We start from the raw sequence: 16,501 nt of genomic DNA on the forward strand, positions 1-16,501 counted from the left end.
TGTACAATCTTTATTGCTAATCAATTTAAGTAAAAATATAAAATATTGTGTACAGACTTTTTTATGTGCGTCCTTTGGAATACCTTGCAACCCAACCTAATCCTGTGCAATCCGTCTGATTGTTTTTGTAGTGGCCGTGAAAAAGACCTATAATAATAAATAATCTTTATTCACGAATATCATTTCCTGTGATGTAATAAACCACAGCTTCTGCACTAGGCTCGCAAGCCTGTGTAGTTGTGTTGAGTGAGCATTACAGATTACATTTTTACAGCTCCGATTCCTTATCAGGTGACTATTATTGTGGTTTTTTAAAGATTATGAATCATAAATATTGTGATATATGAACAAATTATGTGTGTGTGTGTGTGAGTGTTAGTGTTGTGTTTGAGAGTGTGTAAGATGAGTCGCATGTCAAGATTGGACCTAATACGTAATGAATAGGTGTTTTTTTATTTTAACACTAGAAGTGCCGAAGATTACGACCCCCCTAAAAGCGCCGCTGGGTCAATTTTGTCCCAGCATATATTTTGTAACATTTTTTAGTTTCAGGCATGAACATTATGGTTAAAACTATTTGTAGTATCCTTAAAAAATAGTTTATCTATACAGTTAAATCAATATGTACTTATTTCTTTAAAAATATAAATGTATTCAATTTTAATTTTGAATTATTAAAAGTCAGATATTTTTGGTTTCATATAAAAATAGTCACATATTACATGGTGTTATACTGTATTAAAATTATGAAATTACTAATTTAACTATTCATTATTCTTTTTGAATAAATAATAAATATCTTACAAATAATAGTGCACATTTTGCACAAAGTTTTTTTGTATGGTTTTTTTGTCTCTCTGGTCTACTATGTGTTTAGGAACTTCTATAGGTATGGTTAAATAGGTATATGTATGGTTGGTTTTTCTGTTATCCGTACACACACAGTGAAGTTTTTTACCAGTTACAATGAAAAGTATGTACATTTAATTTAAAAAAAATTAAAAGTCACACATTTTAAAAATGTATCAAATCATACAATGTATGAACTGGCCCATGTCTTGAAGTCACCTTCCTACTAATATTATAAATGTAAAAGTTAATAAAGATTGATGAATTGATGGATGGATGAACCGATGAACGGATAGGAAGGATGAATGGGTGGATTTAAGCCTTGAACTTGAACTAAGTGAGTGCGGATTCATGGTTAGATCGATTGTTGTTTTTTCACTCTTTTACGCAAAAAATACTAAGCCGATCTTAATAAAACTTTGCAGTTTTATTGTTAATATTTCAGAATAACATAATATAGTCTATAAATAATAATAATATTCAGTCATTTGGTCAAATAACAACGATAAGTGTCAAGAAATTAGGTCTTTCTATGATAAACTTAATTTCTCACTAAGTGAAGTCACAGGCAAAAATTAGTACAATTTAATTACATTTCTGCATTGTGATGAGTCACCTAAACGTTCCTCACCTCCCCATTCTCGTATTTCCTCGAAACAAGGACTCTTCATCGAATTATTGTTGCAAATACCAAGGTGGGACAAAAATGACCCAGTGGCGCTTCTAGGTAAAACCGATTTTAATTTTTTTTTTCTAATAATGTTATATTATCAAAAACATTAAAAAATGATAAAATTCAATAAATCAGGAAAAGTCAAAAAGTTTCATGGACTTTCGTTGAAAAATAAAAAAGTTAGAGACGATCAAACTCGCGAGTGGGACAAAAATGGGACGGCGGCCTTTCTAGTGTTAAATCAATAGCCAAGAGGGCTTCTTTATGCTAGAAAGACTGGAAATAAAATATGTTTGCGTTGGCCCTTGGTCGATTTAATTAATCACATCTTGGTCGATCATTAGTTGATAAAGTGCAGCTAAAATGTATTGCAAAAAATCTACGGCTTACAAATCATTCACATACAACTTTCAGAAGGAAAGCTAATTAGGTTTCATTTTTTTAAATAAACCATCAATGAACAAGATTTAAAAAAATATATAATAACGTTGTTTGGACTATTTTGTATAACGTTAATAGTTATTTTTATAAGCTGAATAGTTATACGAATCTGTGCCTGCCTAGCAATTTATAAAAAAAATTACTGTCAATTTGACATACGTCAAATATTCGAAAGTTTTGTTTTGTAACGGATCACAAACGGATTTGCAAAGTGAATATTGTTTTAGTGTTAAAAAGTGTCTTATGAGGTGTAAATGTGATTAATTAATTTTATATGGAAATCCGATTTGAAGCACAAATTGTAATCATGAGTGGAAATACAGAATCAACCTCTAACAGTATCAAATTCACTCCAATGCCGATGTCGGCATTACTCGCTAATTTATTGCCTCTACAAAAGCAATCAGACAGTCCAGACACGAGTTTTATGTCCGATGATGAAAGCGATAATTCCATAGGTGAGACGGTTTCCAAGAAGCCTTCTCCATTGAAAGTAAACAACGACTTGCGCACGCCCAACGCTCGAGCTGTTCAGCACAAAGAAATCATCAAAGGTTATACTTCCGAAAGGAAAGTCACTCACAGAGAACACGACAAAGAGAACATTAACGATGATAACCGAACGTACCCCAACAATAAAAACAATAACATCTTTCACAGCACACACAAAAGTATTCCTTCAATGCAACCACCTTCAGAGCAGAGAAGTCGCACTGCTTCAGTGCAACACTATAACAATAAGGTCCTTCAAAATCAAATAAATTCTGTCCATAAAAAGACACCTGAAATATCTCGCATCCCTAGCAGTAGTCAAAAAGTTAAAAGTGCAACACCTAAAATTAAATCGGGAATCAGAAGATTCACGCCAGGCTCCAAGCAAAGTAATAAGAAGACTCCCCAGAAGGCTGTGATACAAAATAGGGACAAAGTCAGATGTGAGTTATTTACTCAAAACCCGAGTAAAGATGAGTGTCCACCGCCGCGGCCGGAGCCCGCTCCAGCTCCTGTCCCAGAGACTCCCCTCAATAAGAAAGTTGTGCCCGCAGCATACGCTGCCACTCCTTCGTACCCACAGGGGCCCGGGGGCAACAACCCCAAAATTCTATTCAAGACCACTAGCATCAAAGATAAAAAGTACATGTTTATCAAGAAACTGGGCACTGGAGGCTCTAGTGAAGTTTATAAGGTAAACTTGTTTTATGTTGTAGATTGAAAAGCTGTTCACATTATGCTGTTGTTCAAATTGAACTAGTGTAAGCTTTATAAAAGACACAAATATGAATTAAAGAAGGATAATTATTTTTTGAACTTGAACTTTGATCAATTAATTTATATTATGATACAAACAATCTTAAATAGTTTAGAATTTTAATATAATTTTCTGTGTTCAATATTTTACACATATTTACTCCAAATGTTTTCTTCAAATGAATTTTACATAGAAGTCCTTTACTTATCATTTAGAAATTAAAAAAATACACTTCAAGAAAGTAAACAACAAGAATTTAGTTTGTTCAAAATGTAAAGAAACTATATTATTTCCAGATGTTAGAAGTGGGCACGTCCTGTGAGTACGCGGTGAAGTGTGTGAACCTGGCCACGGACCAGGAGCTGGCGCAGGGCTACATCAACGAGGTGCGGCTGCTGCGAGAACTGCAAAACTCGGACCGAGTTATCAGGCTTTATGATTAGTGAGTGATGTACCTTTTTATCTTAATTTGTTTCAAGCTACTGATGATTACTTGCATTATGTAAGCTTGATTATTACTTTAATAACTTATTGTTTAGTGAAAAAGGTAACAATATTACCTATTTATTCAAATTAAGGCTCTATAATTAAATAACACACTTTGATTTATTAACATAAACATAGGTGATGATAACATATTACAGAACAATGAGTTGGATTAGATCATATAATATTTACTCATCTACACATCTAGTCATTATCTTATTTATTTTGTAATAGAAAGTAAGCCAAGATGTGACTGTTTGCATCACATAGCTCTAACTGACAAAATATTCGCGAAATGATGTCAGCGGCGCATTGTAGACTGTTGCGTACACGCGCGACTGACGTCATCATAGCCCGCTCGCCCCTGCTGTTGCACTGTGAACGTGATTGCTGTCCACATACATTTTGATTTACATACGTCTGCGCTACCACCCGCGCCCGCCTCCACTCTGAAATAAGGCTGATTTACACTTTGATTAGTGTTTGATTAGTGAGTGCTGGTGAGTAATGTGAGTGTAGGTGTGAAGTGTGAGTAGTGTCCAATTCAATGCGAGTGCAAGTGATAAGTGGGAGTGCAGTTGTGTAGTGCGAGTAGTGTCCAATTCACTGCGAGTCTGTCCAGACGTGTTTAGTGGCAGGCACGCTGCGAGTGACGGGGAAGGGAGGGCGCGCGGGACGAAGCTACTCGCAAAAAAATAGAACACGCTTCTATTCACTTTACTACACAGCCAACTAATCACTTGCACTAATCAGTTGCTGTCCACACCTAGTCACTAATCACCTGCACTCACACTAATCAAAGTGTATATCAGCCTATAGGCCTAAATTTCACATGGTATGTACTGCAACTCCGCAGCGAATACGACCGCACCAACCAGCTGCTGCGTATGGTGTTAGAGGTGGGCGAGACGGACCTGTCTTCGTTCCTGCGCGCGCGCGGCGCCGGCCTGCCGCCCGCGCTCGTGCTGCACTACTGGGAGGAGATGCTGCACGCCGTGCACTACATCCACGAGCACGGTCAGTGGCACCGAGGCTACGTACAGATCGTCATCCACGAAGACGCGCCCTACCATTCTTCCGCTAATGTTTGAGTGTTATAAGTACACGTTAAATTATCCATGAGTGCATACGCATACTACAGTAATGACGCTCGGATTGCTCGGATCAAACTCCCCGCATCCCTCGACCAAAAATTGGTGGGGCGTGTCTTCGTGGATGACACGATCTATACAGTGGGCCACAGATCCAGCTACCCATTTCCGTTTTTTCTCTCGCTCTCATCAAATGGCGAATCTTTATGATAAAACGAGACGACATGACTGGAAATAGGGAGCTGGAAGTCTGGCCCAGTCAGGAGTACTAAAATGCATCAGAGTATTTCTCAAAAAAAATGTACGTAACGAAACGGTAGTAACGAAATAGTAAGGCCATAAGGCTTGTTATACATTGGCGAAATATTGTGAAGGCTCTTTATTTATTCAATTCGAAATATTTGTAAGTATGCACCCAAATACGGGGTAATATTAAGGGGTTAGAAATAAAATAAGGGAGTAATCATTCATACTATTTTAATAAAATTATTTTTGTTCCATCATGTTTATCCATTTTGAGTCGTTCTCTGTAAGCTTTTTGCCTTTCGGCATTGGTTTTTGGCGGCATTCCTAAAAAAACAAAAGAAGTAATCACATAAAATCGTAATCTAAATGATTTGATAATTTTTTGCTGGTGGCACTTCTGTAAAGCAGATAGTATCCAATCCTTTTGTTATTAACGCTCTATATTTTTTGAAATTAATTAAGTAGTGAATATTACTATGCTTAGTCAGGTAATAACAGTATACACTCAGCATTATGTTGTACTTTTTCGTAACGTAACGAAATTCGCAAAAAACGTAACGAAATATTAGACAAAATGAGATCAGAAACAAGTATTTTTTTGATAAAATTTGTTACAGCAAATATAAAAGCTTACTAAATGTTCGTACCACACGTATTACAAAAAATGGTTAAATGAAGACTTACCGTTCTATATAAAATCGCTGATTTTACTGCCTGTTACGAAAAAGTAATCCCACAAAACACACACGTTTTCACTAATTTTTGCGATAGATGTTATGGCGGAGACGTCAGGCCAACAGCCATTCAGAGTGCAGCTATTGTTGTCCGTGTAAAATAAATACGGAATTGTTCAGAAACCATGGGAAAGTAGAAATAAATCGTAACTAAAGAGTAAATAACGAAATAGTAAATGAGAGCGACTCATTTTGTTTTTTTGCTTTAAATTGCCAATTCATTATGACACCCCATAGAAAATCAATTTGATACAGAAACTGCGATTACTGTAGAACGATAATACAAAGAAAGGAGATGTCCCAATTTCGGCCCAGAGGTTGTACGCCATATCAAAAATCAAGAAAAATCTACTGATTAAGGGAAAAATATAAATAACTATATCTAGCATATAATTTAGCCGCTCAAAATCAAAAACTATTCATGAATTATCATTCTCAAATGCATACACAAGATGGCGTATGGCGTCAGATAAAAAAAAAGATGAACCATAGACTAACTAAACGTCAGTCGCTGTCAGATTTCATCTGTCACTCTCCACCAAGATACGACTTAATGTCAAAAGTGACAGATGTCATCAAAATGACATTCGTCCACCATGATGGTTTTTGTGGTTGAGTATTGCTATTTTCTTAACAATCTTTTGTTTTAAGCGAATAAACTAAACCATTTAAAAGAAATTGAATAATAAGAAACTGTTGTACATTTAAAAGCCCTTCTTTTTGGTAGGTGTACAGGTTGTGGGCCTAGGCTCCATACATTTTGGGACAACTCCTTTACAATAATTTAGTTACGTACGCTACGCTACGCTAGGGTGGCAAACAGGTTTTTGTATGAAAGGTAAAAAAGGACTATTTTTAAAAAATCTAAATATTTGGTAATAAGTAGGATTATAGCTATAGTATGACCGGTTAAATGAGACCTCGCCTGCGGAACGCGGGGGCACAGGGGCGGGACGAGAACGGGGACCGTGCGGGGTGCGGGCGGGGATGATATAAAAGAGATAAAATTTCACTAGATAGTTCTCAAGATATGTGACGTCACAGTGAAGTGGTTAGCGGTAAACAGTAGAGATGGGCCGACTAGTCGCCGACTAGTCGGGAAAGCCGACTATTCGGCATCATTTGTAGTCGGCCGACTAGTGACGACTATTCGGCAAAATATGCCGATTATAATCGGCGCATTACAAAATTAAATATGTGAATGAAATAAAACTCATAATCACCAAGATGATTATGAGGTAGACCAAGGGCGTATGTCTAAACCACTTTTGACTACAAAAAATCAGGAAAAAGTGGTTTCATCAGTTTTAAAATTTTGGCAACCAGTCTAAATTCATACAAAGTTAAGATTAGTTAAAATTACCAGGAAATCATCAAAAATGTGTAAAGTTTATGTAATTTGTCCTTGTAAAAATTATGTCATTTTTTTTCGGGGAAAATACTTATGCATGGAATTGCATACCTATCCTGCGGGGAAGTGGTAGATTATGTGGGGATCCTCTCCTCGGAAGGATGAGGAATACCCTCATAAATAATAGCCCCTGAGCTGCGGGGTACTCCCACGCCCCCAGCTCGCTGACCATCACCGTGGAGGGTGGAGAGGAATCAGTGGGCCTAGGAAGCGTGCCGCGATAAGCGCAATTTTGGCCATTTGACGTCGATAAGTAAGAATAATATCACGGCGCGCATCCTAACCCAGCAGGAGGCGATCATACTGTCACCTCCTCTGACCCCTCCGCCGTCGAAATTATGACATCTACCTTAGGTACTGTTAGGTCATTGTAATGTTGCTTTTTATTTTTTCTCATATTAAAGAAATCTCATTTCTCAAGAAGTTATATTTATCTGTTTAGAAAGCTAGATATTCTTATTTCTTTGAGAAATCTAGATATTATTCTTCGGACAAGTAGGTATTCGAATGATCGGCATTGCCGATTAGTCGGCCGACTAGTCGGCAATATGAAAACCGATTAGTCGGCTAGTCGGTTAGTCGGCAAAGACCATAGTCGGCCCATCACTAGTAAACAGGTGGTGAAAAATTTTGTAAAATAAATTATTTTCTAATAAAGAAAATAAATTATTATTAATAAAGAAATTATTTATTTTATAATAAACAAAATAATTTATTTTATAAAATTTTAATGAAACAATTCATGTCGTATTTCATGTAAAATTTATTGTGTGCAAGATGTATCCAAATTATTAATCAATCATTTATGTCCATATCAATAGTGATAGAACTTGATTCTTCACTTTCAAAGCAGCCATCATCCGAAGTATCTGAATCATCGTGCACATTAATAATAAAATCAACAACGTCATCTAGAACTCCGTCGTGTTCGCAGTATTCATCCTCTACAATGCTCCCACTTTTCTGCGGAATATTCAGCAAATAAATTTTCCAACATATTTTTTTTCTGGTCCAAATTGGAGTCGATACTTTTTTCTGCTAGCTGTCTTTTAATATCACTCCAGACGAACTCAATTGGGTTCAGGTCTGGGTGGTAAGGAGGCAAACGCAACACTTCATGGCCGTTTGCTTTCAATAACTCATCAATTTTATATATGTCCTCTGTGTAATGGCTTTTAATTAATTTGGATAAATGATCCTTTTTTAATTTATCATCAAAAGGCACCTCATGTCGTCGTAGCCAATCTTGCATTTCTGGCTTGGTAGAGGCCATCGTCGGCTTTTTTTCTACTCTAACCGAATGATAAGCTGCATTATCCATTACTATTACTGAATTTGGTGGAAAATTAGGCATCAGCTTTTCATTTAGCCATTTACTGAAATTCACGAAATTTATTGTATCGTGATAATCACCTGTTTTACATTTGGATTTAAATATCACAAGTGCTCCATCCTCAAATCCAGTGTAGCCACCACAATGTATGATGATCAAACGCTCTCCTTTACCAATATGAGACAATACTCCGTGTTCATCCTTTGATTGCCAACATTTTGAAACGTTATGAGACGCATTGACATAAGTTTCATCAAGATATAAAATATGTCTTCCTTCTTTACGATACTTTTTAATAGTATTTAGATATTTCCACCTCCACGATGTTATATTTGGCTGTTCAATAAGGAGTTTCCTTTTAGATCCGCATTTTTTAAATTTAAAACCTAGGTCATGTAATAATAATCTTAAATATTCTCTGCCGCAGTATAATACATTATCTTCTCTAAGGGTAGCGTTCAAGGATTTCAGAGTTGGTATTTTTTTTTTAAAATGTGTAATACTGAGTAACTTTTCTTCTTATCATTTTTGTCCGAAAATCTTTCGACTCATCTTAAAAATGTAATCTCATGTATAGCCCTCACAAAGCGTCCGTAACAAATAACACAAGCGATCGCTAGCCGCATCGCCAGCGAAATGAATTTTGACAAGAATGCGCCTGCCGCCCGCACCCCGTACGGTCCCCGTTTTCGTCACGCCCCTGTGTCCCCGCGTTCCGCAGGCGAGGACTCATTTAACCGGTCTACCTATATAATTCTTCGTTATCTTAAAGATTAATATTCATCCTTCAAAATTGTGTGTGTGTTTTTATTGTGTGATGATTTATAAATATAAAACTTGTGAACTGTTTCAAAGCACACTTTTTTTTTTCAAAATGTACATTTTTTTTGAGAAATACTCATCATCATTTCAGCCATATGACGTCCACTGTTTATTAAATAGACCTTCCCTAATGATTTCCAGATTGACTGGTTGATGTATGCATCCAGCGCCTTCTTGATACCTTTATACGGTCTTCAGTCCACCTTGTGGGTGGACGTCCTACGCTGCGCTGGCCTGTACGTGGCTCACTCCAGAACCTTACTACCCCATCGGACGTCAGTTCTGCGTGCTATGCGACCTGCCCATTGCAGTTTCTACGTCAACGACCATAGTTCGTTTACAGATCTCATTTCTGATTTGATTCCGTAAAGAAACACAGCATAACCCTCTACATAACATGCTGTGCAACTTTGAGCTTCCTTCTCGTCATCATCATCATCATCATCAAGATAAAGATAAAGATACATTTATTTGTTCAAACATGTGTACATAAGGTGTTAAGTCAGCATTTAAAATGGTATCAACATGTCGTACCTTTGCGGTGTACAAATTAAATTAAAAATAAAATATCAATTACAATAATACTGCATAATCAAATCAAATTAAAGTTAAAGTCAATGTTGCATAATCAGATTAAATGGAAAAGAAATTCTAAGGTCTAAACTATGTTTCAGAACCATAATAATTGTCATTACTCATTCACTCATTGTAGACTTTCGTCTTTAGGCACTGGGGTATTTTATTTTAGCTATTGAGGTATTTTGCCACCATGTTATGGCTTTTTGATTCTCAATCTATTGTACTATTCCAGGCGTGATCCACGCAGACCTGAAGCCAGCGAACTTCCTGCTAGTATGCGGGCGGCTGAAGCTGATCGACTTCGGCATCGCGTCGGCGATCAGCAGCGACGCCACGAGCGTGGTGCGCGCGCAGGCCACGGGCACGTATTCCTACATCAGTCCCGAGGCGCTCATGGGCGGCGCGGGCGGCTACGGCGTGGGGCCCGCTGACGGCAGCGCGCCTATCAAGGTACCCACTGCTGTTTCTAATAGTTTATAGCATGGCTGCTCAACCTTTTGAAGAGTCGCACTATGTGACGAAAGGCCGATCTAGATGGACAAAAAGGGTTAACTCAAATCTCCAATAATACTAGCAAGATCGATAGCCGACAATCTGGAGGTCACAATTCTGGTGATAATTTTGTGCAAGTACCCTCCAATAAATTAATAAATATTTTTGAAGTGTCATTACGGGTGGAATTCATGAAGAAATCATTCACTTTTCTGCATTTGGTCTGTCGCTATTTTAAAGTGTTTATAAAATTAATTGTGCTAAAGTTAGTAATGGATCGTGAGGTTGATGGTAAGAACTACCATTTTTATTCATGCACATTGCAAATAACTTTACAGTTGCCGAAAACATAGCTGTCGAATGTGATGGATATTACATTTTTAATGCGAACTTTGTGTTTGTTGGACCAGAAACTACATGTACTTTGTTGTACCATGGCTGCAACTTATATATGTTGTAGTCTCATTCATATTCTATTGTTCAAAGTAAATTAGAAAGTGCGGACTGGTGCGGAACCTTGTCAATTTTTTTAGTAAAGCTGATGCCAAAATTTTTTTTTCGTTCTTTTTTTTTCAGAATACGTAATATTTATATCCCGAAGGGAGTTCTACGAACAATGGATAAAATATCCCAAAAATGAAAAAATAAGCGGAATGAATATTTCGAATAAATACGAAACTTACGAGGTAACGGAGGAGTTATGAAATATTGAAATGAACATTTCCCGAATTTGTTGTAAAAATTGGCTGGAAAGTGGCTGGCATGGCATTCTATATTTTTATTCACTCATCCTTTTTATTTATTTTCAATTGCCATAAAAAATTCAGCTTTGTTTTTCTTCTTAGAAACATGTCCATTTTAAGCTGACCTCCTATCAGGTAGTAATTCTTTATAACCGTGTATCAACGTATACTGGTTTATGTATTATAGCGTTAAATGTACCAAAACTGAATGCAATTATGACTGTTTTTGCTATATATAAGGTGTTATTTTTTGTACTGATCATACTTTACCAACGCATCTAATAAAATCATACAAATACAACCCAAGTGTTTTTAAAAAAAAATTCAGGCTAGTTTTTGTTTTTACTTTTCCTAACAAAAAAAAGATATTATTTTTACAACCATCCTGTCTTCACTCACTGCCTCTCTCTCTTTCTTTACTCATTTCATTCATACGAGTACGAACAATGGCCGCGCGCATTCATTCAACGTTCACACACATAAAGGTTAGATTACACTAAACCTACGTTACCAAAAATTATCACTCGTGAGTATGTACGATGTTACGTCATGTTAATAGGTACTACGCGCTGGGAGAAACAAAATCTAGCTACATAAGTAGGTAAATAAGTGTATTTTCATTAGTGTAATAGCGGGGGACTTTTCCAACGAACCGAGGCGAATCATCCGCGTTAAACTAGAAATTTAGAAAAGGATAGAAATTGGAATTCAATATCTACGGTTTCGTAATGCCTACGCAATTTATTTAGAGACGTAATAAAAAATTGATAGGTAGGTACATACCTATCACTACTTCGCTTCGCGTCAGTGGAAATGCACCCTAATATTGAATATGATTATGTGTTGTAAATAAAACTCACTGATCAATTTTCCTGGTTTTAATTCCTAAATTATGATTTGCCATCACACTTTAGATTCATTGATTTTACTTATTCACACATTTACCTATTTTGAATGTTGTTATTTAAAGTTCCTAGGTTATTATTACACTAATCACAATACATTTTGAACGTCAAGCCTTTGTTGAATGTTCACGTAAACACTGTCTTGCACTGTCTAATCTAGCCACGATCGAATTGAGGTAATGCTTTCGGGCTGCACACTTGCTTGCTGTTCACTAGACACCACGTCGGATGTTGTATTCACAATTCGCGCACTAACTTTTTTACGGAAAAAGTCCCTTTCGCGTAAACAAGCACTCATCTGTCCAAATCACACTGTAGGTATGTACCTAGGTAGACTTCCGCAATAACCATCGATAGAACTAGGTCGCGGTCGTGGCCCTTTGGCAACAACTCCTTGATAAGGCATTCCGTATTTTTACGCAAAAGCCGCCGTCTGCGGCGCTCGCATCTGGGTACCGCCAGCACTGTGCCGGTGATTGAAATTGAAATCCAGAACTTCGTCCTCGAAGCGCACGGAATCTCGTCAAGTCAGGATACGGCTGCGCTCCCTGAAGCGCTGCGCGGCTCCAAACAAGCAATGAAGGTTTTCGACTCGTCAATGTTTCTCGTCGGCCAGTTAGTGTGCCCGAAACATAATTTCACCTGCGTTTTGTTATTGATCAAGCGCGGCATTGTAATAAATCACACATACACTGCAATACGTTTGGGCGCATTGGACGGACTGGGACGATTATTTATGTTGTTGCGCTCCCGCATGCCGATCGGCGGCTCGGCGCGGGCTGTGGGCGCGGAGCGACTGGCATGGCAGCGAGCGATATCAATATGGCCGACTCACGCGGCGCGGCACGTGGCAGGTCGTTGCCCTCGGCCGGCTACTACGATAGTGCGTACAAACGAATACTCACCGCGCTCAAAGGATGATTTATTTTTTATTTTTTTCGAAACATTCTTTGTCGTTTTACTCGAAAACTAGCCTGAATTTTTTTTTAAAAACACTTGGGTTGTATTTGTATGATTTTATTAGATGCGTTGGTAAAGTATGATCAGTACAAAAAATAACACCTTATATAGTCAAATCATCAATAGATACCGCCTTTAAAGCTAATTAATATTGTCAAATAATATTGTCCATCTAGATCGGCCTTTCGTCACATAGTGAGTCGGGCCAAACGGTGGATTCAGTCGATAACAACAAGCCACATACATTTCCTGTTTTAAAGCCTGGTCCGTGAGCACATAGAATCCCGTCCAATAACCCCAAGCTACCCACCCTTATCGCTCGCGCGTAATTATATTGCTGTCGCGACTGTGCGACGCGCGCCCGCAGTGGGTGTGCGAGCGCGACAGCAACGAGCGCGACAGCAAGGCTGCTCAACCTTTTGCAGAGTCGGGCCAAACGGTGGATTCAGCCGTTAACAACGAGCCACATACGTTTCCTGTTTTAGTTACTCTCAGGACAAGTGCAATAAAAACATAACGCGGGCTACGTAACATTCTTTCCTGGGGTTGAGCAGCCTTGGTTTATAGTGTAGTACTGATGTAAAATTTTGGTTGGAGGATGGATGATATCAACCACTGTCACAGATGCCGCGCAGGAAGTATAATAACGTTCTGAACGTTCACTTGCACGTTCATGTCTCTATAGTTGTAACCTATATTATTATTTGGAATGTGTATGTATATGCCCTGAAAACGCTGACATATAACTTACAAAAGGATTTGAATTTATATGTTGGAACATGTTGCTCTTGTTGCTGATATACTTCTACATTGCCTTCTTAAATTTTAATTCGTTTCAGCCTCATTTTAGTGTATTTGAGTGAACTATCTCAAGTACTTTTAATTTTTACTTTTCATTTAATAAAATTCATTTATTTTTGCAAATAGGCTTTTAAAAAGCGCTTTTACACGTCCCAATATTAACCCTACCACTGCTTCGGGACAATAAATGGGCCAGTGCTGAGAAGAAGCAGCGCAAGAAACTCAGTCACTATTGTCAGCCTCCTTTTTAACTAACCTGCCTGTAATTATTTATTTGTGTAGTGTACATTTGATTGATATTATTTTTATTTTTGATTGTAACAGCACTGTTGTTTCCTGAATAAAGTAAATAAAGTCCTGTCCCCCGTAGATCTCGTTCCGCTCGGACGTGTGGTCGCTGGGCTGCATCCTGTACAGCATGGCGTACGGGCGCACGCCCTTCGGACACATCCCCAACCTCGCCAAGCTGGCCGCCATCCTCGACCCCAACCACCGGATCGACTACCCGCCTGTGGAGCGTGAGTGCCTACACATTTATATGCCTGTACTGTACTGATATACGGAACAGTAATTCAGGGGATAATTAATTTAATTTTTGTACTTAATTGGAGTTTACGCGTCTTTATTACAAAAGTTTACTATGACACCGTCTGTCGTGAGTCTTGGTATCTAGTATACATAGATAAATAAGTCAGTACCTGAGGTATGGGAGCGGCACGAGAGGTGACAATGACGTAGATGACGTGACAGAGAATACAAATCTGAAGATCAGAAGTCTTGCTGACGTTTGACCGTTGCAAAAACCCTTCTGACCCACCGCACTACCAAACCACACAACCAGTAGTGTCGTGGGGAATATTCTTTCCCTTCTGCACTACCAAGCCAGTAGTGTCGTGGGTAACATACATCTTCATTCCCATCGACACTACTACCATAACTAAATGTAAAATTTGTAAAATTTTGGATTGTTTTGTAATAAATTATGTATATATGCAACCCTAACCTCGGTACAAATTTGCAGTTTGACGGAATTTACTGAAAAAAAAAAAATACCTAAAAGGGCTTATACCTATATGTATAACTTTGCGTGAAAGAAAAACAAAAATTAAATTATTTTTACCCGACTGCGGCAAAGCAAAAGGAGGGTTATCGTTTTGACAGGATATGTATGTATGTATGTATGTTCATCTATTCCCTCGTAACTTCTAAACTACTTATCAGAATTCGACAAATGACATATCATTAGAAGCGTCTTAATTGTCCGCTGGTTATAGGCTATATGGGGTTTCACAAAATCTAATGTGGCGCCCTCTAGCGGACAAACCATACAGAGTAAAGAAATAATGTTAAGATAAATATGCCGTGTTTGGTATCATTTGAAAGCGCTTTACTTGTACATTTACCGTAACATGTACATAAGCCCTTTTAGGTAATATTTTATTTTCAGTAAATTCCGTCAAACTGCAAATTTGTACCGAGGTTAGGTTAGGTTAGGTTAGGTTAGGTTAGGTTAGAGGTTAGTGTTGCATATAAACATAATTTATTACAAAACAATCCAAAATTTTACAAATTTTACATTTAGTTATGGTAGTAGTGTCGATGGGAATGAAGATGTATGGCCCTTAAAAATTACCCACGACACTACTGGCTTGGTAGTGTAGAAGGGAAAAAATATTCCCCACGACACTACTGGTAGTGTGGTTTGGTAGTGCCGTGGGTCAGAAGGGTTACAAAAACACTCCCGTGCCGCTCCCATACATTTATTTATTATTGCATAATAATAGAATACAGTTGTTTGTTAGTTTCACCACAACATAAACCGTAGTTTCGATTTGATATTTCTTTTGCTATGTTGTGTGGTGCCATTAAAGTATGTTTCATCTCCGCAGACCTCCCTCCATCACTAATCGCGGCGCTGAAGTGGTGCCTGACGTACAACGCGCGCGCGCGGCCCTCGGTGCGCGAACTACTCGCCGTGCCGTATATGCAGCCTGCGCGCGCGCCGCTACCTGCCGCGCTACTTGATAAACTGAGACCTATGTTAGAGCCGCAAGAGTTCAGATTGCTGCAGCGAGCGAGGGTTTAGCAGTAATCAACAGCGGCGATAAACTCATTCGAAAGTAGCCACGCGCGCGCCGGTTCCCCGTGTTACTTGATAAATTAAGACCGATGCTCGAACAAGAGTTCCAGGTTCTCCAACAAGCTAGGGTCTAGCCATAAGGAACAATAGTCAACAGGTTGGAGAACTACTCTAGCCACAAGAGTTTAGATTGCTGCAGCGAGCTAGAGTTTAGCCATAATGAACTAATCCACAAGTAGTCCAACCTACAGTATGCGCGCGCGCCGTTGCCTCCCGCGCTACTTGATAAATTGAGACCTATGCTCGAGCAGCAAGAGTTCAGATTGCTGCAGCGAGCCAGAGTGTAGCAGTATTGACCAACAGTAATCAACAGTGGCGATAAACTCATTCGAAAGTAGCCCTATATGTAGCCAGTGCGCGCGCCGCTGCCTCCTGCGCTGCTTGATAAACTGAGACCTATGTTAGAGCCGCAAGAGTTCAGATTGCTGCAGCGAGCCAGGGTGTAGCAGTAAAGAACGATAGTCAACGGGTCGATGAACTAATTCACTAGTAGTCATATATGCAGCCTGCGCGCGCTCCGCTACCTGCCGCGTTGCTTGATAAATT

The 16,501-nt window shown here is 38.5% G+C and overlaps 1 protein-coding gene across 1 annotated transcript; it reads left to right on the plus strand.

Moving 5' to 3' along the window:
* The first annotated feature begins 2,148 nt into the window (after nt 1-2,148).
* LOC135079909 (dual specificity protein kinase TTK) lies at nt 2,149-15,932 on the plus strand. The gene is made up of 6 exons (XM_063974545.1): nt 2,149-3,149; nt 3,509-3,654; nt 4,555-4,715; nt 10,147-10,364; nt 14,186-14,333; nt 15,705-15,932. The coding sequence occupies exons 1-6, from the start codon at nt 2,238-2,240 to the stop codon at nt 15,899-15,901; spliced, it is 1,782 nt and encodes a 593-aa protein (XP_063830615.1). The 5' UTR covers nt 2,149-2,237; the 3' UTR covers nt 15,902-15,932.
* Nucleotides 15,933-16,501: the final 569 nt, after the last annotated feature.

Source organism: Ostrinia nubilalis, chromosome 2, assembly GCF_963855985.1.
Source record: "Ostrinia nubilalis chromosome 2, ilOstNubi1.1, whole genome shotgun sequence".
Lineage (NCBI taxonomy): Eukaryota > Metazoa > Arthropoda > Insecta > Lepidoptera > Crambidae > Ostrinia > Ostrinia nubilalis.

What these genes read in the sequence shown, in the direction of transcription:
- LOC135079909 (XM_063974545.1), top strand. Translation starts at nt 2,238, where the DNA reads ATGGAAATCCGATTTGAAGCACAAATTGTAATCATGAGTGGAAATACA. An exon ending in GCTCTAGTGAAGTTTATAAG is followed by an intron (nt 3,150 to 3,508) that starts GTAAACTTGTTT and finishes TATTATTTCCAG; the next exon opens with ATGTTAGAAGTGGGCACGTC. An exon ending in GTTATCAGGCTTTATGATTA is followed by an intron (nt 3,655 to 4,554) that starts GTGAGTGATGTA and finishes GCAACTCCGCAG; the next exon opens with CGAATACGACCGCACCAACC.